Consider the following 26563-nt stretch of genomic DNA (forward strand, 5'->3'; position numbering starts at 1 on the left):
GGGGTAGGAGAGAGGCGTCGGAGTCCGTAAGCAGGCGAGATATCGGGGGTAGGAGAGAGGCGTCCGAGTGAGTAATCAGTCGAGAAGTCGGGGGTAGGAGAGAGGCGTCCGAGTCTGTAAGCAGGCGAGATGTCGGGGGTAGGAGAGAGGCGTTCGACTCCGTAAGCAGGCGAGATGTCAGGGGTAGGAGAGAGGCGTCGGAGTCCGTAGGCAGGCGAGATGTCGGGGGTAGGAGAGAGGCGTCCGAGTCCGTAAGCAGGCGAGATATCGGGGGTAGGAGAGAGGCGTCCGAGTGAGTAATCAGTCGAGAAGTCGGGGGTAGGAGAGAGGCGCCCGAGTCTGTAAGCAGGCGAGATGTCGGGGGTAGGAGAGAGGCGTTCGACTCCGTAAGCAGGCGAGATGTCAGGGGTAGGAGAGAGGCGTCGGAGTCCGTAGGGAGGCGAGATGTCGGGGGTAGGAGAGAGGCGTCCGAGTCCGTAAGCAGGCGAGATGTCGGGGGGAGGAGAGAGGCGTCCGAGTCCATAAGCAGGCGAGATGTCGGGGGTAGGAGAGAGGCGCCCGAGTGAGTAAGCAGGTGAGCGGTCGGGGGTAGCAGAGAGGCGTCCGGGTCTGTAAGTAGGCGAGATGTCAGGGGTAGGAGAGAGGCGTCGGAGTCCGTAAGCAGGTGAGATGTCGGGGTTAGGAGAGAGGCGTCGGAGTCTGTAAGCAGACGAGATGTCAGGGGTAGGAGAGAAGCGTCGGAGTCCGTAAGCAGGCGAGATGTCGGAGGTAGGAGAGAGGCACCAGAGTCCGTAAGCAGGCGAGAGGTCGGGGGTAGGAGAGAGGCGTCCGAGCCCATAAGCAGGCAAAATGTCAGGGAGGGAGAGAGGTGTCCAAGTCTGTAAGCAGGCAAGATGTCGGGGGTAGGAGAGATGCGTCCGAGTGAGTAAGCAGGCGAGATGTTGGGGGTAGGAGAGAGGCGTCCGAATGAGTAAGCAGGCGAGATGTCGGTGGTAGGAGAGAGGCGTCTGAGTGACTAAGCAGGCGAGGTGTGGAGATCCGGGACAGCAGTAAGATATCCAGAGGAGGTACGGAGAGACAAGACACATAGCTTGCGACGAATATGTCCAATATAGATGGCTACGTTCTGGCGCTGAGATGCAAGGCGGGCTTTATGAAGCGTGGAGTCTCGTCAATGTCTGGTGTGTTGATTTCTGAATGAGCGCAGCTGTGCAGAGGCATGGCCCCGGTTGGAGAGGCATGTGCAGGGACACGCCCAGAGACGCGCCCAGTAGAGCGCGCGGCATGCGCTCATGCCGTGACAAAAACTTTGATAATCCTCTACTTTCTTTCAATGGACACCTCCCGTGTTGGAGTCACGTCAATCCACCTGCTGTGTCAGCTCTCCAAAGTCTTACCTCTGTTTTTGAATTGCAGACTAACGAACACTTTTCATCCAGTGCAGGTGTTAGCTTTGCACACCATTCCAACATGATTGCAAGGAGTTGTAAATAATATGTATATCATAATATTTCTATCAAAGGAAGGTACTGAAACTCCATTGGAATTATTTCAGTTCCGCTACTGGTTGAAGACTTCGAGTAGTCTCAAAGTAGCATTTTCGAATCGTTTCCTTAAAGGACTTTGATTAAAAGGTTATGGTCGGAGCAAATCAAAGAGCTTTAAAGGCTGAATGTGAGCTGTGGACCGTAGTTTGCCTCTGCCTGTCCTCGTGCGGGAGTTGTGGTCATTAGTCCTTTCAGATGCAGAGACTGAATCAGTTCTTTGACTAAAAGTTTCACCAATGACGTGATGTTGATCTGCAGGTTGCTTCACTCGACTTCTCCATGAAGTTGAGCCTCTCAGCAGATGAAAGCCGCTGGGTCTCTCTGCCACTCGGAGCCGAGCTGCAGCAGCAGTTTCTTAGCGAAAACTCTGCAGTCCGGATCTCATCGAGTACTGAAATCTCAGTGGTCTCTTTTAACCGGCGGGACAAGTCCGGAGACGGAAGTGTGGTTTCTCCAGTCGGCCAACTGGGCACAGAGTATCTGGTGTTCACACCGCAAGGAGGCCCAAAGTGCATGGACAAGGTCTTGGCTATCGTAAATGGCGACAAGCCCAACCGAGTCACCGTCTTACCGAGCGCTCATGTGTCACTGCGAGGTGGCAGTCGCTGGCAGCGTGGCAAGCCAGTGACAGTCACCCTCTCACCTCACGCATCCTACCTGGTACGGAGTCATAACGCTTGGACGGGCATCATCAGGTCCGAGTTGCCTGTGGCCGTCCTAGCAGGTCACCAGTGTCTGGCCATGGGTTCGGGATGTGAACACGTCTATGAGCAGCTCCCACCAGTGGCCAGTTTGGGAACGGACTACATGGTGCCCAAAACAGGAAGCTGCAAATCCAAGAACATGGCGGTGATAGTGGCGGCTGAGGACGACACCGAGGTGACGCTGCACAGAGGCCATCATGCCAACCAGAAACAGTTGAGTTGTCTTCTCCTTTTACTTCTGCAATGTAAGACTTTAGACGTAAAGTATGTCACAAAATGACAAATTCTTACGGCGAAATCGGCGAGATGTCGGGATAGGAGAGAGCCGTCCGAGTGAGAAAGCAGGCGAGATGTCGGGGGTAGGAGAGAGGCATCCGAGTGAGAAAGCAGGCGAGATGTCGGGGGTAGGAGAGAGGCGTCCGAGTGAGAAAGCAGGCGAGATGTCGGGGGTAGGAGAGGGGCGTCCGATTGAGAAGGCAGGCGAGATGTCGGGGGTAGGAGAGAGGCGTCCGAGTGAGAAAGCAGGCGAGATGTCGGGGGTAGGAGAGAGGCGTCCGAGTGAGTAAGCAGGACAGATGTCGGGTGTAGGAGAGATGCGTCAGAGTGTGTAAGCAGGCGAGATGTCGGGGGTAGGAGAGAGGTGTCCGTGTCTGTAAGCAGGCGAGATGTCGGGGGTAGAAGAGAGGTGTCCGAGTCCGTAAGCAGGCGAGATGTCGGGGGTAGGAGAGAGGCGTCCGAGTGAGAAAGCAGGCGAGATGTCGGGGGTAGGAGAGGGGCGTCCGATTGAGAAGGCAGGCGAGATGTCGGGGGTAGGAGAGAGGCGTCCGAGTGAGAAAGCAGGCGAGATGTCGGGGGTAGGAGAGAGGCGTCCGAGTGAGTAAGCAGGACAGATGTCGGGTGTAGGAGAGATGCGTCAGAGTGTGTAAGCAGGCGAGATGTCGGGGGGAGGAGAGAGGTGTCCGTGTCTGTAAGCAGGCGAGATGTCGGGGGTAGAAGAGAGGTGTCCGAGTCCGTAAGCAGGCGAGATGTCGGGGGTAGGAGAGAGGCGTCCGAGTGAGAAAGCAGGCGAGATGTCGGGGGTAGGAGAGGGGCGTCCGATTGAGAAGGCAGGCGAGATGTCGGGGGTAGGAGAGAGGCGTCCGAGTGAGAAAGCAGGCGAGATGTCGGGGGTAGGAGAGAGGCGTCCGAGTGAGTAAGCAGGACAGATGTCGGGTGTAGGAGAGATGCGTCAGAGTGTGTAAGCAGGCGAGATGTCGGGGGGAGGAGAGAGGTGTCCGTGTCTGTAAGCAGGCGAGATGTCGGGGGTAGAAGAGAGGTGTCCGAGTCCGTAAGCAGGCGAGATGTCGGGGGTAGGAAAGAGGCGTCCGAGTGAGTAAGAAGGCGAGATGTTGGGGGTAGGAGAGAGACGTTTGAGTGAGTAAGCAGGTGAGATGTCGGGGGGAGGAGAGAGGCGTCCGAGTCCGTAAGCAGGCGAGATGTCGGGGGTAGGAGAGAGGCGTCCGAGTCTGTAAGCAGGCAAGATGTCGGGGGTAGGAGAGAGACGTCCGAGTCCGTAAGCAAGTGAGATGTCAGGGGTAGGAGAGAGGGGTACGAGTCTGTAAGCAGGCGAGATGTCGGGGGTAGGAGAAAGGCGTCTGAGTCCGTAAGCAGGCGAGATGTCGGGGGTAGGAGAGAGGCGCCCGAGTCCGTAAGCAGGCAAGATGTCGGGGGTAGGAGAGAGACGTCCGAGTCCGTAAGCAAGTGAGATGTCAGGGGTAGGAGAGAGGGGTACGAGTCCGAAAGCAGGTGAGATGTCGGGGGTGGGAGAGAGACGTCCGAGTCCGTAAGCAGGCGAGATGTCGGGGGTAGGAGAGAGACGTCCGAGTCCGTAAGCAGGCGAGATGTCGGGGGTAGGAGAGAGGCGTCCGAGTGAGTAAGCAGGACAGATGTCGGGTGTAGGAGAGATGCGTCAGAGTGTGTAAGCAGGCGAGATGTCGGGGGGAGGAGAGAGGTGTCCGTGTCTGTAAGCAGGCGAGATGTCGGGGGTAGAAGAGAGGTGTCCGAGTCCGTAAGCAGGCGAGATGTCGGGGGTAGGAGAGAGGCGTCCGAGTGAGAAAGCAGGCGAGATGTCGGGGGTAGGAGAGGGGCGTCCGATTGAGAAGGCAGGCGAGATGTCGGGGGTAGGAGAGAGGCGTCCGAGTGAGAAAGCAGGCGAGATGTCGGGGGTAGGAGAGAGGCGTCCGAGTGAGTAAGCAGGACAGATGTCGGGTGTAGGAGAGATGCGTCAGAGTGTGTAAGCAGGCGAGATGTCGGGGGGAGGAGAGAGGTGTCCGTGTCTGTAAGCAGGCGAGATGTCGGGGGTAGAAGAGAGGTGTCCGAGTCCGTAAGCAGGCGAGATGTCGGGGGTAGGAAAGAGGCGTCCGAGTGAGTAAGAAGGCGAGATGTTGGGGGTAGGAGAGAGACGTTTGAGTGAGTAAGCAGGTGAGATGTCGGGGGGAGGAGAGAGGCGTCCGAGTCCGTAAGCAGGCGAGATGTCGGGGGTAGGAGAGAGGCGTCCGAGTCTGTAAGCAGGCAAGATGTCGGGGGTAGGAGAGAGACGTCCGAGTCCGTAAGCAAGTGAGATGTCAGGGGTAGGAGAGAGGGGTACGAGTCTGTAAGCAGGCGAGATGTCGGGGGTAGGAGAAAGGCGTCTGAGTCCGTAAGCAGGCGAGATGTCGGGGGTAGGAGAGAGGCGCCCGAGTCCGTAAGCAGGCAAGATGTCGGGGGTAGGAGAGAGACGTCCGAGTCCGTAAGCAAGTGAGATGTCAGGGGTAGGAGAGAGGGGTACGAGTCCGTAAGCAGGGGAGATGTCGGGTGTAGGAGAGGGGCGTCCGTGTCCGAAAGCAGGTGAGATGTCGGGGGTGGGAGAGAGACGTCCGAGTCCGTAAGCAGGCGAGATGTCGGGGGTAGGAGAGAGACGTCCGAGTCCGTAAGCAGGCGAGATGTCGGGGGTAGGAGAAAGGCGTCTTGAGTTTTAAGCAGGTGAGATGTCGGGGGTAAGAGAAAGACGTCTGAGTCCGTAAGCAGGCGAGATGTCGGGGGTAGGAGAGAGACGTCCGAGTCCGTAAGCAGGCGAGATGTTGGGCGTAGGAGAAAGGCGTCTTGAGTTTTAAGCAGGCGAGATGTCGGGGTTAGGAGAGAGGCGTCCGAGTCCGATAGCAGGCGAGATATCGGGGGTAGGAGAGAGACGTCCGAGTCCGTAAGCAGGCGAGATGTCGGTTCCAAGTTGACAAAGGTAGTTGAGCAAATGGAAGACTTTCATCAAAGATTTCCCCGCCAACAGGACGCTGAAGACAGCAGGACTGATGAGCGTCCACAAAGTGAAGAACAGTCCACTGGTGGTCCGGAGCAACAAGAAGGTCATGGTGCTCCTTCTCAGCAACAACAAACCTCATGACCCCTTCCTCCTCACCATCACCCCCACCTGCAAGATGGCCACCGAATGGACCCTGCAGACCCTGGGCGGAGGCTTCTCCAGCGCTGTGGCGCTCCTGGCGGAGAGGGAGGGCTCGTCCAGCGTGAAAGTCTGCATGGAGGGACACTGCCTGTCCCCTCGCTGGAGCAACTTCCTCTCAGACCCGCGCTGGGTGTGGTCCAACGTGGCGCTGGGCTCGCACGCCGGTCATGTGACCGTGGAAGGCGACGCACGAATGGCGGTGTACGGTTATGGTGGGAAGACTCTCCACGGCTATGCAACTGCTGGAGTCTGTTCTGGAGGTACACACACACACACACACACACACACATGCACACAGTGGGTCTGGAGGAGTATTTACCTCATGCCTGTAAGAATCCTTCGTGTGACTTGGAGTTGAGCTCGTACCAAGTGAACCAAGCTCAACTCTGAGCCACACGCAGGATTCTCACAAGGACTAACCGCAATGTGCTCAAAGAACCTCCAGCGTTCCACACTTTAGCTGGAAGACAGAACGGCACTTCTGCTTCCGGTTGAAAACACTAAATAGAGGGACATGCTAACTGTATGCATTTTTATGTTAGCATGTTAGCATGCTTACTTTAAAGTGCTGGCTTTTTGAGCTAATTTTAAAACCGTTTACCTGAGAGTCATTTAACTTGCTTGACATGCTTTTGTTAGCATGCTAACATTCAAGTGCTAACTTTTTTTTGTACACTTTTTTTTTTCTTTCTCTAATTCCCCAGCCATACACCTCAGAGTCATATAACTTGGTATGTGACACAAGTTAACTATTATCATGCTCATGTTAGCGTGTTAGCATTAAAACATTAGCAAGCTAACTTTTTTTATCTATTTGTGCAACCGTTTAGCCCAGAGTCATATAACTTGGTATGTGTCACCTGTTAACTGTTAGCAGGTAAACGATAGCATGCTAATAAGCTAACTTAAACTTGCTACTTTTTTCATCTAATTTTACACTTTTTTTTCTATTCACGCCGCCATTTACATTTGAGTCATATAGCTTGGTATATGAAACATGTTGACTGTCATCATGCTAAGTCTTAGCATTTTTATGTAAAAATGCTACTGCTTTAAGATAGCTCTGTGGCTCATTTTGTATGGTTACACCTAAAACTCACAGATTTAGGCACTCGGCACCATCAAGTAAGTACGGCGGCTTCCGGCGTCCCCCGGCCAGAGGTCCAGGGCACAGATAGCAGGCCCATCAACATTTCCGCGGGAATTTTCTAGTTCTTTTTGCAAGTGTTTAACGAAAACTATTTGCAACATGAAAAATCTTTAAAGTAGCCGCACCGTTTTATAAGCCGCAAGGTTCAAAGCGTCGGTAAAAAGTAGTTGTGACAGACTCGTGCCGTCGTCTTGCGGGTTCCAGGGACCACCAAGGAAGGACATGCCTTTTTGGCAGGTGTAGACTTCTTTATTTTTCCAAATAAGACAAGTTTCCTCCGTTTTGTTTTTTTTAGCTCCACTTCTTCGCTCGCTCGTCGTCCGTCTCGGGCTCTCCTTCTCTCTCGCTGCGCGTCAGCTTGACGTTGGCTCCTTCCAGTCTCTACGCCTCTTTCCCCGACGTTGACGGCTGCCGCCCTTTTTAACAGTGCGAGAGGATTCATTAATTGTATCCAGGTGCGTGATCCACGCACTTGATCTCGTTTGTGGCGTCGCTCCCGGCACGCCCCGCCTCGCCGCTCGCTCGCCATCCCCACCTCCTCGCCGCCATCTTGGGCTGGGCTCCAGCGTGCCCTGCCTCTCTGTCAGACCGTCGGCTCCGCCTCTCCACAGTCCGGAAGTTACAGACTACAAGGCCAAATCCCAGCATCTGCACCGAAATACCGTTTTCTTTCCTGGACACTAAAAAAAAACGAGGAATCTTCTAATAATAAATGGAAAGTTGTATGTGCTGGATGTGCATGATACTCATGATGTCATGATAGTCACATGTAATCATAATGGAAGATGAGTTCAAATCAACCATGAAGAGAGAGGTTGACGTGGATTTATTTTGTCAGGTGGCCCTCCTCCTGTGGACCCTAAGGACCCCTGTGAGGATGTGACATGCAGAGCCAAGGAGCGTTGCGTGGATGGAAAGTGTGTCCACGTGTCCACCGCTACCTGCCATGCGGTCGGTGACCCTCACTACCTGACATTTGATGGAAGACGTTACGACTTCCAGGTAAGGATGGGCATTGCGACCTTCTTTGCCCTGGGCCAGAATGAGCAACAACCCAAGCGCAGGTTGACACTAATTGACGCGACACATCTTTGGTTTCCGAAAGAATAAGATGGCGGAAACAAGCGGCCGAAATGAGTTTCGTCAGAAGGGTGGCAGGCATCTCCCTTAGAGATCGGGTGAGAAGTTGAGTCACCCGAGAGAGAATCTGAGTAGAGCCGCTTCTCCTTCGCTTGGAAAGAATCCAGGTTGGGTGGTTGGGGCATCTCGTGTTGCTTTCCTCAGAGGTTGTCACGTGATCTTACTGTGATGTTTCTGGTCAGCGGATTTAAAGTTTTAGGCGCCATCCGCAGTCCGACCTCTTCAGGACTGTGTCCCAGATGTGGGAAGGTTGGCACGCCCTCTCGTCCCGGTTCAGTATGGGCTGCGAGCTTCCGGATCTCGATGGCTTCTCTGATCCAACGATGTTAGTTGTTGCTCCCAGTGCCGATCCACGCACCTGATCTCGTTTGTGGCGTCGCTCCTGGCACGCCCCGCCTCGTCCCGGTTCAGTCTGGGCGGAGCGCTTCCGGATCTCGATTGCTTCTCTGATCCAACGATGTTATTTGTTGCTCTCAGTGCCGATGATATGTGCCTTGTCCCGGTCCATGAGGTGGTTCTCCCTCTCGCTGTGGTCTGACATGGCAGACTTCAGTTGTTCTTGTTCTGCTTGTCGTCTGGTGGCTGGTGTGCACGTGTTGGAGAAACTAACGGAGCTAAAAAAGATCAAAAGAAAACATCAAAAGCGTGCACACAAACCACCAGACGACAAGCAGAACAAGAACAACTGAATTGTGCCATATCAGACCACGGCAAGAGGGAGAACCACCTCATGGATCGGCATTGAGAGCAACAAGTACCGTCGTTGGATCAGAGAAGTCATCGAGATTCGTAAGCGCGCCTCCAAGACTGTGAACCGGGACGAGGGCGCATACCAACCTTCCCACACCTGGGGGACAGTCCTGAAGAGTTCGGACTTTAGATGGCGCTGTCAGCCGGCTACTACAAGCAGAAATCAGCTGACCAGACATGTCACAGCAACATTACGTGACAACCTCTGAGGAAGGAAACACTTGTGGCTGAAACCGTCTGGTACGGAAATAAACGCAGGTCTGGCTTGAAGAATGACAAAATCGCATAATTTTTTGAAGACCTAAAAAACCTCTTTGGATTATCCATCCATCCATCCATCCATCCATATTCTTCCGCTTATCCGAGGTTGGGTCACGGGGGCAGCAGCCCAAGCAGGGAAGCCCAGACTTCCCTCTCCCCAGCCACTTCATCCAGCTCTTCCTAGGGTATCTCGAGGCGTTCCCAGGCCAGCCGGGAGACATAGTCTTCCCAACGTGTCCTGGGTCTTCCCCGTGGCCTCCTACCGGTCAGACGTTCCCTAAACACCTCCCTAGGGAGGCGTTCGGGTGGCATCCTGACCAGATGCCGGAACCACCACATCTGGCTCCTCTTGATGTGGAGGAGCAGCGGCTTTACTTTGAGCTTCTCCCGGATGGCAGAGCTTCTCACCCTATCTCTAAGGGAGAGCCCCGCCACCCGGCGGAGGAAACTCATTTTGGCCGCTTGTACCCGGGATCTTATCCTTTCGGTCATAACCCAAAGCTTGTGACCATAGCTGAGGATGGGAATGTAGATCGACTGGTAAATTGAGGGCTTTGCCTTCCGGCTCAGCTCCTTCTCCACCACAACGGATCTGCACAACGTCCGCATTACTGAAGATGCCGCACCGATCCGCCTGTCGATCTCATGATCCACTCTTCCCTCACTCGTGAACAACACTCCTAGGTACTTGAACTCCTCCACTTGGGGCAGGGTCTCCTCCTAAACCCGGAGATGGCACTCCACCCTTTTCCAGGCGTGAACCATGGTCTCGGACTTGGAGGTGCTGTTTTTCATTCCGGTCGCTTCACACTCGGCTGCGAACCGATCCAGTGATTTGGATTATTTGTCTATAAAATGGCGCTCGGACGTTTGTTAGACAACCACCCCCACTCTTTTTTGTACCACAGCCTTGTTTTCTGGGAACTATTATGACACAGTTCTTTGGATGAACGTCATGACCTGTGTATCAAAAGCGGCAAGTCGCATTGACTGCTTTCTGGTTCCAAGTGTGTGCAAAACCCTCCAAGCAGTGTTTCCTAAACATCTAACTTCTCTGCTGTTGCCAATCGTTCTGGACTTCCAATCAGGCTCTGTGATGTTTTCCAGGGCTCCTGCGCCTACATCATGTCAACACTAGCAGACAAGGTACCGGGCCTCCTGCCTTTCACCGTGACCACAAAGAATGACCATCGAGGAAACCGTCGGGTTTCCTTTGTGAGGACTGTAACTGTGGACGTTCATGAGCATACAATTATCATTGGCAGACAGACAAAACAGGTTCAGGTACGGCCCTAGGTTAAAAAAAGTCACAGAATAAATCTACGTTATTATAAATTATGGTTGCATTTTCAGGTCAATGGTGAACTTCAGTACCTGCCAGTCAGTTTGTTAAACGGGAAGGTCACTGTGAAACATAGCGGAAGCTATGCTGTCCTCAGAACTGACTTTGGTCTGACTGTAAAATATGACTGGAACATGAGGCTTTACATTACAGTACCATCCTCCTATTATAAACACTTAGGAGGACTCTGTGGAAACTACAACGGAGAAGCAGCAGATGACCTGCCTGAGCCAAAAGGTAAGCAGGAAATCCAGGACCAGGACTTGGGGGTAGCGCTCCAGTTGATAACTCAAATCAGTTTTATTTTCACCAATTGACAAGAGACATTTTCTGTACATACATGGAGCAGGCCTACAAACCCACACACCTGGGATGGGTACATGACTGCCATATGATAACCACTCCTAAATGTTTCCAACATGTGACTTAGGGATGTGATGGGTTCAAGTCAAGCACAATGATGTATAGGACATCCCTCCATCTTTTTAAGGTTGGGTCACAGGGGCAGCAGCCTGAGCAGAGAAACCCAGACTTTCCTCTTCCAGGCTACTTTGTCCAGTTCCTTCCAGGAGATCGTGAGGCCTTCCTGGGCCAGCTGAGTGACATTGTCTCTCCAAAGTGTCCTCGGTCTTCCTGGAAGTCTCCTACTGGTCAGACATGCCTCTGAACATCTTCCAAGGGAGGCATCTGATGGGCACCCTGTGTAGATCCCTGAGCCAGCTCCTCTAACTTGTTTCAATGTGGAAGAGCAGCGATTTAACTCCAATTCTCTCCTGAATAACAGAGCTCCCCAAATTCTCATCTCCTTTTGGTCACTAGCCAAAGCTCATGGCCATAGGTGAGGGTAAGAATGTAGAACCAGTAAACTGATATATTTACTTTCTGGCTTAATTCCCTTTACCACAACAAACCGATGCAAAGTCAGTCTGTTGATCTTCTAAGCCATTCTAACCTCACATAAAGAAGACTCAAAGGTAATTGAACGCCTCCACTTTTTTTAAGATCTCCTCTTGTACCCTGTGCAAATGTCAAGAGTATAGAGCTGACCCCTAATTCCCCGGCCAGGACAAAAACCACAATTGCTCAACCAGAATCTAAGGTTATTCTATCCGGCAGAACATCCTCTCCAGTTCCTCTGAATAGACCTTACCAGAGGAGCATGATCCTAAGATAGCTGGAACACTGGTCTCCCTTCTTAAAAAAGAGAACCACTGTCCCAAACTGCTAATCCAACAATGGTCTCCAATCTTAAAAAGGAGAACTACTGTCCCAATCTGCTAATCCAACAATGGTCTTCCTTCTTAAGAAGGAGAACCAGTGTCCCAATCGGTTAATCCACAGGCACCGTCCCTTATGTCTATGCAATGCTGTGGAGTCTTGTCAACCAGGACATATCACAACATCCAAAGACTTGAGGAATTCTGGATGGATCCTTCCCCAGAGCCCTACCATTAAACAACTTTTTGACTACCTCTGCAAAGTCATCCCCAGAAAAGGGAGAGCTTAGTAGTGTCCCCAGGCTTTGGATCCTTTTTAGGAAGTTGCATATATGGGATTGAGGAAGTCTTTGAAATATTGATTCAATGGGTCCTCAACATCCCAAATTGAGGTCAGCAGCACAACAATTTCACCACACATGGTGTTCATGGTGCACTGCTTCCCCTTCCTGAGACAGATGGGAAGTTGCTCTCCGTAGCTTCTTTAAACTCCTCCCAAATTAAAGTTTTTGCCAATTGCCAAAGTACCTGTCAGCTGCATGCAGAGTCCCATGGGCCATAAAGGCCCAGTAGGCCTTTATGGCTGACGGCGACAGATATCTACATATATCCATATTCAAGAGTTATTTCTTTTTACCATTGTCATATTTGAAAACCGCTAGTGTTTTTCCATTTGTGCTCTTCATGGTTGTCTGCTAAGTAAACTGCATGTGTTAACCTTGAAGCTGAAGGAATGTGAGGACTAGCCATAACTCCCTTCTTATCTCTCCCTGTCCCAGACTTAGCAGAAGAACAGATATGTGGATTGGTTCCGGTGGGTTTGGGGGCGGGGGAGATAGCGGGGAAGGGAGCGCCTCCGTAGGGTTTGTCAGATCAACTAGGCAATGCGAATTGAATGTGTTGTTTTTTAGGATAGTCTCTCCAAAGCTTTGGAATAAATGGCAAAATGCCTATTCTGTTCTGGGTGTTCATTGAAAATCAGCCTTTGTGTCATCAATAGGACTTGGGATTGACCAGCAACTTAAATTCCCTCGGATGAACATCTGGTCTAAACACAACATGGCCCATGACATCCTTCACCACTGCTGTGTTTAGAATATGCGCCTGTGAATATTCCCTTTCATACAGATCTTTGTATTCTCAGGGCATTCAATCGATTGCAGCTGTTCAAACTTCAGCTTGTGTTAGATGTTTCACGGCTCAGTCAAACAGGCTTCATCAGTGTATGCTCACAGATTAAATAGGCCTAAAACCTTAGAGCAATGGTTCCCAAACTTTTGCAGGCTGGCGCCCCCTTGGCTCCCCAGTGAATTCCTAGCGCCCCCCCCCCAAACACATATGGAAACAAACACCTCTTTCTTGATATTTGGTATGATGCAATTTGAAAAGAGAAAGGTTAAACACAAATGTGTATTCCACAAATAAAACCCAATTTAGTAAACCAATTTATTTTTTACCAGTTTTAACTGTTTCAGCAACATAGAATGGTAAATAAACATTCCACCAGTAACCTTCATTGTCTCACACTTAATATTAATGGGATGGAGTCTATGCTGTCGGATCTGACTGGGCCAGAGCGGCGTGTGGTAACCGGACCCTGATGCGTCGTCCACTGACTCGTCCTGCTGCACGTGTTGTGTACAAATCGTCAAACAAACGTTCAAACTTCTTACTTCGACTTCGGACTGCCGCCCCCTTCTTCCTCACCGCCTCCCCAGATCCTTCCACCGCCCCCAGGGGGGCGGTACCGCCCACTTTGGGAACCACTGCCTTAGAGTGTCACCATCCCCTCAGTCTAGAGCTGTCCTATATAGTGTTTGAGCATAAAACTTAGGAAGGTTGCTTGAATTCATCACTTTTATTGTTTTTTCTTAACGGTTGAGTTAAGACAAGACAAAGCTTTCCTTTTTTTCTCTTGTTTAACTCTTGCAGGCTCCCACGTGTCAACAGTCCTGAAAATGATTCAGCAGTGGAAAGTGAAAGATTCCGATCTGTTCTGTCACGATAACTGCGGTGGACGCTGCCCCACATGTTCACCGGACAAGCAGGCCTACTTCCGACACCCTGACAAATGTGGAATACTGACGCAGGCGGATGGACCCTTTTCCTCCTGCCACAAACGGGTTAACCCCTTGTTGTACCAGGACAACTGTGTCTACGACGTCTGCATCAATAAGGGTGACCCACAAAAGGATTGAAATATTTTGCTTTGCCTCATCTAAACATCTTGAGATTTTGCCCGATGTGAAATGTGTTGACTTGATTGTTTCCAGGCGCAAGACAGCTTCTCTGTGATAACCTGAAAAGTTATAACGACGCCTGTCTGTCCGAGGGTGTTAAAGTCAGTCCCCAATGGAGAATGATCTCAAACTGCCGTAAGTCGATTCGTCATTTTTGATGTAATGATAAACTTGGACACAATCTGTTTGGGCTCATTTGGATTGAATTGATTGATTATTTTCTAAAGGAAATTGTGATAGAAAGAACAATTGATTTTATTGATTTGTCCTGAGGATCTCTCTGTGCGGATTTTGCATGTTCTCCCCGTGACTGCGTGAGTTCCCTCCGGGTACTCCGGCTTCCTCCCACCTCCAAAGACATGCACCTGGGGATAGGCTGGTCCCACCGCCAAAGATATGCACCTAGGGATAGGCCCCTCCCACCTTCAAAGACCTGCACCTGGGGTTAGGTTGATTGGCAACACTAAATGATCCCTAGTGTGTGAATCTGAGTGTGAATGTTGTCTGTCTATCTGTGTTGGCCCTGTGATGAAACTTTTCTTACCTGGAGGCCAGATAAGTTGTGTGCTGTCCGTTTTATTCTGCCTATCTGAGTTAGGATCGCGGGGGCAGCGGCCTAAGTAGAAAGCCCAGACTTCCCTCTCCCCAGCCACTTCATCCAGCTCCTGCCGGGGGATCCCGAGGCGTTCCCTGGCCAGCCGGGAGACATAGTCTTCCCAACGTGTCCTGGGTCTTCTTCGTGGCTCTCTACCGGTCGGACATGCCCTAAACACCTCTCTAGGGAGGCGTTCGGGTGGGATCCTGACCAGATGCCCGAACCACCTCATCTGGCTCCTCTCCATATGGAGGAGCAGCGGCTTTACATTGAGCTCCTCCCGGATGGCAGAGCTTCTCACCCTATCTCTAAGGGTGAGAACCGCCACCCGGCGAAGGAAACTCATTTGGGCCGCTTGTACCCGTGATCTTGTCCTTTTGGTCATGACCCAAAGCTCATGACCATAGGTGAAGATGGGAACGTAGATCGACCAGTAAATTGAGAGCTTTGCCTTCTGGCTCAGCTCCTTCTTCACTACAACGGATCGATACAGCATCCGCATTACTGAAGACGCCGCACCGATCCGTCTGTCCATCTCACAATCCACTCTTCCCTCACTCGTGAAGAAGACTCCGAGGTACTTGAACTCCTCCACTTGGGGCAAGATCTCCTCACCAACCTATATCCATTGATATCGATACTGTGTTGCATTAAAGTGAATAAGAAGTGGATAACGTATTTCCTTGAATTGCCGCCGGGGCCCTTATTAATTTAAAACCTCTTCTCACTCCGGTGTTTACCAAAGGCATGCGGTAAATTTAGGCCTGCGCTTATAAATTTGAGTGTGATGTAAGGATACCATCATGAAAAGCACATTTAATTAAAAAAACGTTATTATGGTCTTACCTTTACTTATAAATGAAGTCCATGCGCAGCTCCTTCTGATCAAAAGCATCAATAACTTGTTTATAGAAGTCTTCCTTATCTTTCTTCAGTTTTAAAAGTCTCCCTGTCTCGGTGGAGATCTTCCTTTATTACCTCCTGCTTCGATTGAAAGTCCAGTTTAGAAAACTGTTTTATCTTAGATATGTAATCCTCCATGTTAAAAGTGCAAGCGAGAGGAAAAAATAAACGATCGCTGCTCACTCTTGCTGCTTGTTGTCACTTCTTCTGCAGCCGAGTAGTCGCAAGAAGGATCACTAGCGCCCTCTATTGCCAGAATGCGGGAGTCATTTAATGACTCGTATTTGACACACGCACCTACGATATATTAATAAAACATAGCTGCTTACTGTTCTTTCTAGCATATTCAATAGCCTGGACCTTAAATCCTACTGAATAGCTCTTAATCTTCTTACCTTTTATGCGATTTCAAATTACTGAAATCAGCCTCCTCCATTTTGAAAATGATGACAGGTGAAGTGTCACTCGTGACATGACGAGTTTGACCCTGCTGAAATTCTAGGCATATGCTAATTATTTGGCGAAACGAGTTCGACCCGGCGGAAATTCAAGACATGCGCTAATAAAAATAATATTGTGCTAATCCTGAACCGGCGGTAATGCTAAGCATGCGCTAATTATTTTGTGAAACTAGTTTGACCCGGCAGTAATTCTAGGCAGGCGCATACTATAAACCCGGCGGCAATTCAAGGAAATACGGTAACATTAGTGTATAAAGTGTATAAAAAGTGTATAATATTAGGATAGTATTTTACACAAATTTCATAAGTTGGGCGTTTTAAAAGTGTTCAATTGGTAGACCCTCGTTCAAAGTCTTCACTAACTCCACGTCTTCCTGTCACCACGTCTGTGATTGGTCGACACACAACCACGACATGGTTCATAGCACTTCTGCAGGATTTTAGTCTCAATCCAACAGTTCTCCTCGTTCCTTCCTAGCCCTCACCTGCCCACCGGGGAGCCACTACGAAGCCTGTGGTTCAGCTTGTCCTGCTGCCTGCGGCGCCACAGACGGTGACGCGCCGTGTGACGCACCCTGCGAGGAGGGGTGTCAGTGCAATGATGGACTGCTACTTAACGGAGACAGGTATTTGCTTCTTTAATCCAGCACTGTTGGCTTCCAGAGGCCATTTTCCAAACTTACATTGACAAAGACATGTCCAGTCCACCATTTTTGTGACAGGTTGGTTGCAACTGAGAGAGAGGGAATGTAAACAAAACTATATATGTATATATATATATATACAGTGGTGGTCAAAAGTGTAAATAAGGATGTAAACATGATGTCATGGCTGTCTTGCGTTTCCAATCATTTCTACAACGCTTATTTTTTTGTGATGAAGTGATCGGAGCTTCTTTTTTGAATTTATTATGGTTCTACTGAAAATGTGAGCAATCAAAAGTATACATACAGCAATGTTCGTATTTGCTTACATGTCCCTTGGCAAGTTTCACTGCAATACGGCGCTTTTGGTAGCCATCCACAAGCTTCTGTTTACATTTTTGACCACAAAATTGCTGCAGTTCAGCTAAATGTTTGACATGGACTTGTTTCTTCAGCATTGTCCACACCTTTAAGTCAGGACTTTGGGAAGGCCATTCTAAAACCTTCATTCTAGCCTGATTTAGCCATTCCTTTACCACTTTTGACATCATCATCTCAAGACCCAACCCAACTGATGATTTAGGTAGGTTGTCCTGAAGAATTTGGAGCAAATCCTCCTTTTTCATCATCCCATTTACTCTCTGTAAAGCAGCAAAACAGTCATGATCTGTGGTCTGGATTATGTTTTTTATTTTCAATCTAAGACTCCTTCGGTTCCTGTTTTTTGTGCACCCTTGTTTGTTTTGGTTACCATGGTTACTTATTATTTCCACCCGCTTCTGGTTAGTGTTCACCCGCTCACTTGCTGCCTGAGCACTAATCAGAGGCATTATTTAAACCTGCCTTGCCCTCCAGTCAGGGCTGGAGTATTGTTTGCTGTGTGCTGTGGACTGACTGCCTTTTTTTTGGAAGCTGAGAGCTATTCCCTGGATCCCGACTCCTGTCCGTGTTTGCTGTTTCCTGGTTTATGTAGTATTCTGCCCAGAGCATAATACTACCACCACCATGCTTGATGGTAGGGATGGTGATCCTGGGATTAAAGGCTTCACCTTTTGTCCTCCAAACGTTTTGCTGGGTATTGTGGCCAATTAGATCCTTTTTGTTTCATCTGACATCACATGGACAAAGATAAGACCTTCTAGAGGAAAGTTCTGTTGCCAGATTAAACAAAAATGTGACTGTTTGGCCACAGTACCCAGCAATATGTTTGGAGGAGAAAAGGTGAGGCCTTTAATCCCAGAAACACCATTCCTACCGTCAAACATGGTGGTGGCAGTATTATGCTCTGGGCCTGTTTTGCTGCCAATGGAACTGCTGCTTTAGATGGGACGATGAAAAAGGAGGATTAGCTCCAGATTTTTCAGGACAACCTACCTAAATCATCAGCCTGGAGGTTGGGTCTTGGGTGCAGTTGAGTGTTCCAACAGGACAATGATGTCAAAAGTGGTAAAGGAATGGCTAAATCAGGCTAGAATGAAGGTTTTAGAATGGCCTTTCCAAAGTCCTGACTTTAAGGTGGGGACAATGCTGAAGAAACAAGTCCATATCCAACATTTAGCTGAACTGCAGCAATTTAGTCAAGAGGAGTGGTGAAAAATTCAATTTGACCAGTACTGTATGTATGTATGTGTATATGTAAATATATGTCAGGAATATAAATAGGTGTGCTGTATGAGCGATAATAAGGAGTGAAATGTTGCAGGTGTGTCCTTCCGTCGAGCTGCGGATGTCGGTATCAGGACCAATATCACCCACCAGGCAGCAGTTTTTGGGCAGACAGCAGTTGTTCCAGCAAGTGTCGTTGCCTCCAAGGCGGCGTGAAGGTAGAAGAGGAGACATTGAAAGTCTTTCCTGCATCTATTTTCAACCTCATTTCCCGTCTAGTGCACACCTGCGGGCTGCAAGAAGAGCGAGCACTGTGCCCTGAAGACGGGCGTGAGAGACTGCTACCCGCTCTCCTACGCCACCTGCCAGGCACTGGGAGACCCGCACTACCGCACCTTTGACAATCGGCGCTTTGACTTCCAGGGCACGTGCACCTACATCCTGTCCCAACACACCGCAGGTCCACACCAGGACCTGGTACCCTTTCAGGTGCTGGTCCAGAACGAGAACAGAGGCGGCAACAAGGGCGTGTCCTACGCCAAGTCCGTGTCCCTGACCGTCCTTGGCCACACGGTCAGCATGAGTCGTGCCAGCCCGGGTCAAGTACTGGTAAGTCGTCCTACTGAGGAAGAAAGACGTTGTACGGTTGCCTTACTGTCTGTACGGCACCACCTTATTTATGAACTTCACCCGCTTTGTGACCACCTGGTGACACCAAATTCCAGTTTCTCAAGTTCTGCTCGTCCACCCCAATACAGCACATTCACATCCATCCATCTTGTTCCGCTTCTTTGCCTGGCTCTCAGTGTCCCCAAAGGTGTTCTATCAGGTTCAGGTCAGGACTCTGTGCAGGCCAGTCAAGTCAGCTTAGGCTTGACTCAGGGAAAAGGCATGCATAGTCCCATGAGAATTCTGCTTCTCAACACCAAGCAACTCATGATTAATTGCGATTGATGCAAGCCCTGGGCCCAAGTAGCCCAGTGACCCAGGGGCACCCTATTGACGATGCGTCCAAATTGTAAAGCACCCATCCAGTCATCACCAACACTCTCGAGTATGTGCCAGCACAAAGGAATTTACAACTTATCCTGTGTTTTGTAAACTTCTATCTGGTTCATGTCAGGACTCTGTGCAGGCCTGTCAAGTTCATATAGTAGATGTTGTTGTGAAGGTGTGTGCATGTTGGACATGTTCCATTGAAAGAGGGTCGGGTGTGAGTTCCTGATTCTCTGAGTTTGTTTGCTGCAGCTGAACGGCCGAGTCATCAACTTGCCGTACATGACGGACCAGGGCGAGCTGTCCTTGTTCCGGAGAGGCTACTTCGCCATGGTGACCACGTCTTTTGGGTTGACCCTCAAGTTCAACTGGAACAGCCATGTTGCGCTGACCCTTCCCAGCTCCTACGCCTCAGCCACGTCTGGTAGGAACACTCTCTCACCCTCACCCTCAGCCTCACCCTCACCCTCACCCTCAGCAAGAACACTCCCTCACCCTCAGCAGGAACACTCCCTCACGCCCACCCTCAGCAGGAACACTCCCTCACGCCCACCCTCAGCAGGAACACTCCCTCACCCTCACCCTCAGCCCCACCCTCAGCCTCACCCTCAGCCTCAGCAGGAACACTCCCTCACCCTCACCCTCAGCAGGAACACAACACCCTCACCCTCAGCAGGAACACAACACCCTCACCCTCAGCCTCACCCTAATCCTCAGCAGGAACACTCCCTCACCCTCAACAGGAACACAACACCCTCACTCTCAGCCTCACCCTCAGCCTCAGCAGGAACACTCCCTCACCCTCACCCTCACCCTCAGCCGGAACACAACACCCTCACCCTCAGCCTCACCCTCATCCTCAGCAGGAACACTCCCTCACCCTCAGCAGGAACACAACACCCTCACTCTCAGCCTCACCCTCAGCCTCAGCAGGAACACTCCCTCACCCTCAGCCCCAGCAGAAACACTCCCTCGCCCTTACCCTCAGCAGGAACACTCCCTCACCCTCACCCTCACCCTCAGCAGGAACACAACACCCTCACCCTCAGCCTCACCCTCATCCTCAGCAGGAACACTCCCTCACCCTCAGCAGGAACACAACACCCTCACTCTCAGCCTCACCCTCAGCCTCAGCAGGAACACTCCCTCACCCTCAGCCTCAGCAGAAACACTCCCTCACCCCTACCCTCAGCAGGAACACTCCCTCACCCTCACCCTCACCCTCAGCAGGAACACAACACCCTCACCCTCAGCCTCACCCTCAGCCTCAGCAGGAACACTCCCTCACCCTCAGCCTCACCCTCACCCTCAGCAGGAACACTCCCTCACCCTCACCGTCACCCTCAGCAGGAACACACCCTCACCCTCACCCTCCGCAGGAACACACCCTCACCCTCAGCAGGTACATGTACATGCACAGGTGGTGGTTCCCTCATGTACAACATAGTCTTACTGACCTCTGTCATGCTAACAGTATGGGTGGTAGCATGTCAGCAAGGCTAATGGTGATCTTTTTGTGTGTCACTTGTCTTATGTGTGTGTCACTTGTCTTATGTTTGTGTCACTTGTCTTATGTGTGTGTCACTTGTCTTATTTGTGTGTCACTTGTCTTATGTTTGTTTGTGTCACTTGTGTTATGTGTGTCCCTTGTCTTATGTGTGTTTGTGTGTCACTTGTCTTATGTGTGTGTTACTTGTCATGTGTGTGTCACTTGTGTTATGTGTGTGTCACTTGTCTTATGTTTGTGTCACTTGTCTTATGTGTGTGTCACTTGTCTTATGTTTGTGTCACTTGTCTTATGTATGTCACTTGCCTTTTGTGTGTGTTACTTGTCTTATGTGTGTGTCACTTGTTGTATGTTTGTGTCACTTGTCTTATGTGTGTGTCACTTGTCTTACGTGTGTGTCACTTGTCTTATGTGTGTGTCACTTGTCTTAAGTTTGTGTCACTTGTCTTATGTGTGTGTCACTTGTCTTATGTGTGTGTCACTTGTCGTATGTGTGTGTCACTTGTCTTATGTGTGTGTCACTTGTCTTATGTGTGTTTGTGTGTCACTTGTGTTATATGTGTGTCACTTGTCTTATTTGTGTGTCACTTGTCTTATGTGTGTGTCACTTGTCCTATGTGTGTGTCGCTTGTCTTATGTATGTGTCACTTGTCTTATGCGTGTCACTTGTCTTTTGTTTGTGTCATTTGTCTTGTGTGTGTCACTTGTCTTATGTTTATGTCACTTGTCTTTTGTTTGTGTCATTTGTCTTGTGTGTGTCACTTGTCTTATGTTTGTGTCACTTGTCTTTTGTTTGTGTCACTTGTCTTGTGTGTGTCACTTGTGTTATGTGTGTGTCACTTGTCTTATGTTTGTGTCACTTGTCTTATGTGTGTGTCACTTGCCTTTTGTGTGTGTCACTTGTCTTATGTGTGTGTCACTTGTCTTTTGTTTGTGTCACTTGTCTTGTGTGTGTCACTTGTCTTATGTGTGTGTCACTTGGATTATGTGTGTGTCACTTGTCTTTTGTGTGTGTCACTTGTCTTATGTGTGTGTCATTTGTCATATGTGTGTCACTTGTCTTATGTGTGTGTCACTTGTCTTATGTGTGTGTCACTTGTCTCATGTGTGCGTCACTTGTCTTATGTGTGTGTCCCTTGTCTTATGTTTGTGTCACTCGTCTTGTGTGTGTCACTTGTCTTATGTTTGTGTCACGTGTCTTATGTTTGTTTGTGTCACTGGTCTTATGTGTGTGTCACTTGTCTTATGTGTGTGTCCCTTGTCTTATGTGTATGTCACTTGTCTTATATTTGTGTCACTTGTCTTATGTGTGTGTCACTTGTCTTATGTGTGTGTCACTTGTCTCATGTGTGTGTCACTTGTCTTATGTGTGTGAAGTGTGCTTTCATCAAGTATGTGAGTATTGTAGTTGTAAGCAGTGTTGGCGGTGACTTACCAGGAAGGGGCTAGGATGGTGATCTGTGATGTCGTCCCCCCCAGGTCTGTGTGGGAACTACAACGGCAACCCAGCAGACGACATGCGGCAAGCCGACGGCAGTCAGGCGGAGCACGCCGCCGCAATGGCCCACAGCTGGAAGGTGCCACCTTTCACTCCGACTCACACTTACTTTCTTTCTTTTTGCAAACTGTGGCCATGATGTGTTGTGTGACCGCTCCAAACATTCACACAATAATGTGATGTCTTCCTCATGATGTGATGTCTTCCTCTGAAACTAACACTCGGGGTTATGTTTGTTTACAAAGAGCTGAGGGAAAGTTTATAACATCCATCCATCCATTTTCTACCGCTTATTCCTTACGGGGTGGCGACTTGTCCAGGGTGTACAACGCCTTCCGCCCGATTGTAGCTGAGATTTATACCACGTGGAGCAGTGTGTAGTACACACTACACACGACATGCTACACAGTATACCGTACATTGTACATGGTACATGGTACACAGTACAGGTCATGGAGCGTTTTTTGTCATCAAACATCAGGGATGTCATAATTCCTCTTATACACATGATGATTATCTGTGTAAATGGTGTGTGTGTGCGTGCGTGTATGTATATATATATATACATATATATACTGTACATATATATATATATATATATATATATATACATATATATATACTGTACATATATATATATATATATATATATATAGGTATGTATATGTGTGTGCATATGTATGTATGTATGTATATATATATATATATATGTATATATATATATATGTATGTATGTATGTATATGTGTGTGTATATGTATGTATGTATGTATGTATGTAAATATATATGTATATACATACATACATACATGTATGTGTGTATATATATGTAAATGTATGTGTGTGTATATATATATATATTTATGTGTTTATGTATATATGTATGTACAGTATATACATGTATGTATGTACAGTATGTATGTATGTATATACATCGACACATACATACATATACACACATTTATATGTGTATATGTATGTATGTATGTAGATATGTTTATATATATATATATATACACATATATATACATATACATATATATACATATACATATATACAGACACAAATACATACATACATACACACATTTATAAGTAGGTATGTATATGTATGTTTATATATGTATATGTATGTATGTACAGTATATATGTATTTACATATGTGTATATGTATGCATGTATATACATACCGACATACACACATCAACACTCATATGTATGTATATATATATATATATATATGTGTCTGTGTATATAAATATATGTATATATGTGTATATATATGTATGTATATATGTTTATATATACATAAATGTATGTATATACATATATACAGACACACATACATACATACAAACATTTATAAGTATGTATGTATATGAATGTATATATATATATATATATATATATATATATATATATATATATATATATATATATATATATATATGAATATGTATGTTTGTATACATGTTTAATTATGTATGTATATACATACACGCATATAAACATTTGTATGTGTATACATGTATTTAAATATGTATATATATGTATATGTATATATGTACAGTATATATGTATATATATACATATACGTTGTCACATTTAGTTGGTGACGAACCCCAAGATGCAGAGATGATGGCAGGCATTGAATAAGAAAACATGATTTAATTAAACACTAAAACAAGAACAAACCAAACGGGTACCAACAAAATCGCGCACAAGGCGGATAACAAACTTGGCTAAAAACAAAAACACTTACAAAGCTACAAGCGACAAGACAGGTAGAGGTGACATCGACACGACAATAATCCAGCACTGACTGGAGGAGAAAACAGGTCTAAATAGTGGCTGGCTGATTGACACCAGGTGTGGCCAGGTGCCAATCAGCCACAGCTATGGGGACACAGCACTCAGGGAGACAAACAGGAAACAGAATAAAAATAAGAGTGCTGACAGGATATAAAGACAGAAAACAAAGACAAATGCAGAGGAAAAACTAAGACATAGACCAAACTGTCAGGGACAAGCCTGACATACGTGTGTGTATGTAGGTATGTATGTATGTATGTATCTATGTATCTATGTATGTATGTATGTATGTATGTATGTATGTATGTTTATATATACATATATGTATGTATATACATATATACACACGCATATACACACATTTATATGTGTATATATGTATGTATATATACAAATAAATGCTGTTTATATATGTATGTATATATGTATGCATGTTTATACATACATACAAACATACACACATTAATGTATATATATATATATATATGTATGTATGTGTGTATGTATATGTATATGTAAGTATACTGTATGTTTATACATACACATATGTATGTGTGTATACATACATACATATACACACACATTTATATGTATGTATATATGCACACATACAAAAGTAGTTTGAACACCCCTGTTGTAAAGTAAATGCATTTATGTAAAATAATAATAATAAAACAATACTACTAATAATAATACTTATATAAATACCAATGAAAATAATAATAACGATAATAAGGAAGGTAATATTAATGATAGTTACAATAATAATAATAATGAAATGTGTGGTTTGTTTATTCATAAATTAATAATAATGCTGCTACTAATCATAATGATGATACAATAGCAATAATAATGAAAATACTAATAATGACAATAATGAAGGTAATAATAATAATTGTGATCATAATAATAATATTGATAATAACAATGATAAAAGTGTGTTTGTTTATTCATAATTGAATAATAATAATAATGCTGCTACTACTACTATTCCTACTAATAATAATTGTTTAGCTTTCCAGAGGACGCCAAAGAGAAATGACAGACAGGCGTTGCCATGACGACTAAAGCGTGCTTGTTTCACGTGACTTGTGTGCAGGCGGGAGGAGACCCGGGCTGCACCAGCGACTGCCCTGCGGGCACGTGCCCCCGCTGCCACCCTGCACTGCTACTGCATTACCAGCAGGGGCGCTACTGTGGCATCATGGCCGACACCGCCGGTCCCTTCAGGTGCTTTGGCCCGCTCCCTCTCCTTCTTCTTCTCCACCACTCTTCACTCCAGCACTACCTAACTGCTAACCATCATCCAACTTTAAATCAAGGAAGGACCTTTCACATTTGGGCCGATACACTACCGATAACCACACACGTGTTCATAGGCGATACGTGTCCAAAATGAGCCGATTATGATACCGTGTCGTATATTGTGTTCTGCGGTGGCACTTTCGGCACAGCAGGTGGGGGCACTGTTTGGGCTATTACCAAGAGGTTGAATGTGTTAAGTGGCGCCCCACGAGGTATTTGTACTATAAGTGTTGTGCTTACTACACACAGGTGGAATTTTCTCTACCACATTCGGAGACGTTGAAATTGCTAAGTAAAAACGCTTACGCTTATAGTAGCATGTAAGTGGTAAATGCAGTGTAAATTTGCATGAAGCTAGCGCATTTTAGCGTGTATCGCCACATTAATAATTGTTAATGCAAATAATCGCTAGCATGTATTGCCACATTAAAAATTGTTAACGCAAATAATCGCTAGCATGTATCGCCACATTAAAAATTGTTAATGCTAATAATAACTACTAGCATGTATCGCCACATTAAAAATTGTTAATGCAAATAATCGCTAGCATATATCGCCAAATAAAAAATTGTTAATGCTAATAACTCCAAGCATGTATCGCCACATTAAACACTGTCAATGCTAATAACTACTAGCATGTATCGCCACATTAACATTGTTAATGCTAATAATCGTTAGCAAGTATTGCCACATTAAAAATTGTTAATGCTAATAATCGCTAGTATGTATCGCCACATTAAAAATTGTTAATGCTAATAATCACTAGCATGTATCGGCAAATATTTTTTTTTAATGCTAACAACTACTAGCATGTATTGCCATGTTAAAAATTGTTAGTGCAAATCATCACTAGCATGTATCGCCACATTAAAAATTGTTATGCTAATAATCGCTAGCATGTATCGCCACATTAAAAATTGTTAATGCAAAAAATCGCTAGCATGTATCGCCACATTAAAAATTGTTAATGCTAATAACTACTAGCATGTATCGCCACATTAACATTGTTAATGCTAATAATCGCTAGCATGTATCGCCACATTAACATTGTTAATGCTAATAATCTCTACCATGTACCGCCACATTAAAAATTGTTAATGAAAATAATCGCTAGTATGTATCGCCACATTAAAAATTGTTAATGCAAATAATCGATAGCATTTATCGCCACATTAAAAGTTTGCTAATGCTAATAATCACTAGATTGTATCGCCACATTAAAAATTGTTATGCTAATAATCGTTAGCATGTATCGCCACATTAAAAATTGTTAATGCAAAAAATCGCTAGCATGTATCGCCACATTAAAAATTGTTAATGTTAATAACTACTAGCATGTATCGCCACATTAACATTGTTAATGCTAATAATCGCTAGCATGTATCGCCACATTAACATTGTTAATGCTAATA

At 47.1% G+C, this 26563-nt stretch overlaps 1 protein-coding gene across 1 annotated transcript in view; it reads left to right on the forward strand.

Annotated features, from left to right (window-relative positions):
* The window catches only part of LOC133562427 (IgGFc-binding protein-like), a 77586-nt gene that overhangs the window by 13797 nt on the left and 37226 nt on the right, over window positions 1-26563 (forward strand). Inside the window, exons 6-18 of the mRNA XM_061916614.1 lie at window positions 1806-2464; window positions 5553-5986; window positions 7715-7878; window positions 10135-10311; window positions 10381-10606; window positions 13519-13764; window positions 13860-13961; window positions 16264-16411; window positions 18132-18252; window positions 18314-18643; window positions 19283-19454; window positions 22017-22114; window positions 24946-25076. Of these exons, the coding sequence (XP_061772598.1) occupies window positions 1806-2464; window positions 5553-5986; window positions 7715-7878; window positions 10135-10311; window positions 10381-10606; window positions 13519-13764; window positions 13860-13961; window positions 16264-16411; window positions 18132-18252; window positions 18314-18643; window positions 19283-19454; window positions 22017-22114; window positions 24946-25076 (3008 nt within the window). The remainder of the gene's footprint in view (window positions 1-1805; window positions 2465-5552; window positions 5987-7714; window positions 7879-10134; window positions 10312-10380; window positions 10607-13518; window positions 13765-13859; window positions 13962-16263; window positions 16412-18131; window positions 18253-18313; window positions 18644-19282; window positions 19455-22016; window positions 22115-24945; window positions 25077-26563) is intronic.

The sequence above is a fragment of the Nerophis ophidion genome, linkage group LG11, assembly GCF_033978795.1.
Source record: "Nerophis ophidion isolate RoL-2023_Sa linkage group LG11, RoL_Noph_v1.0, whole genome shotgun sequence".
In the NCBI taxonomy this organism is placed as follows: domain Eukaryota; kingdom Metazoa; phylum Chordata; class Actinopteri; order Syngnathiformes; family Syngnathidae; genus Nerophis; species Nerophis ophidion.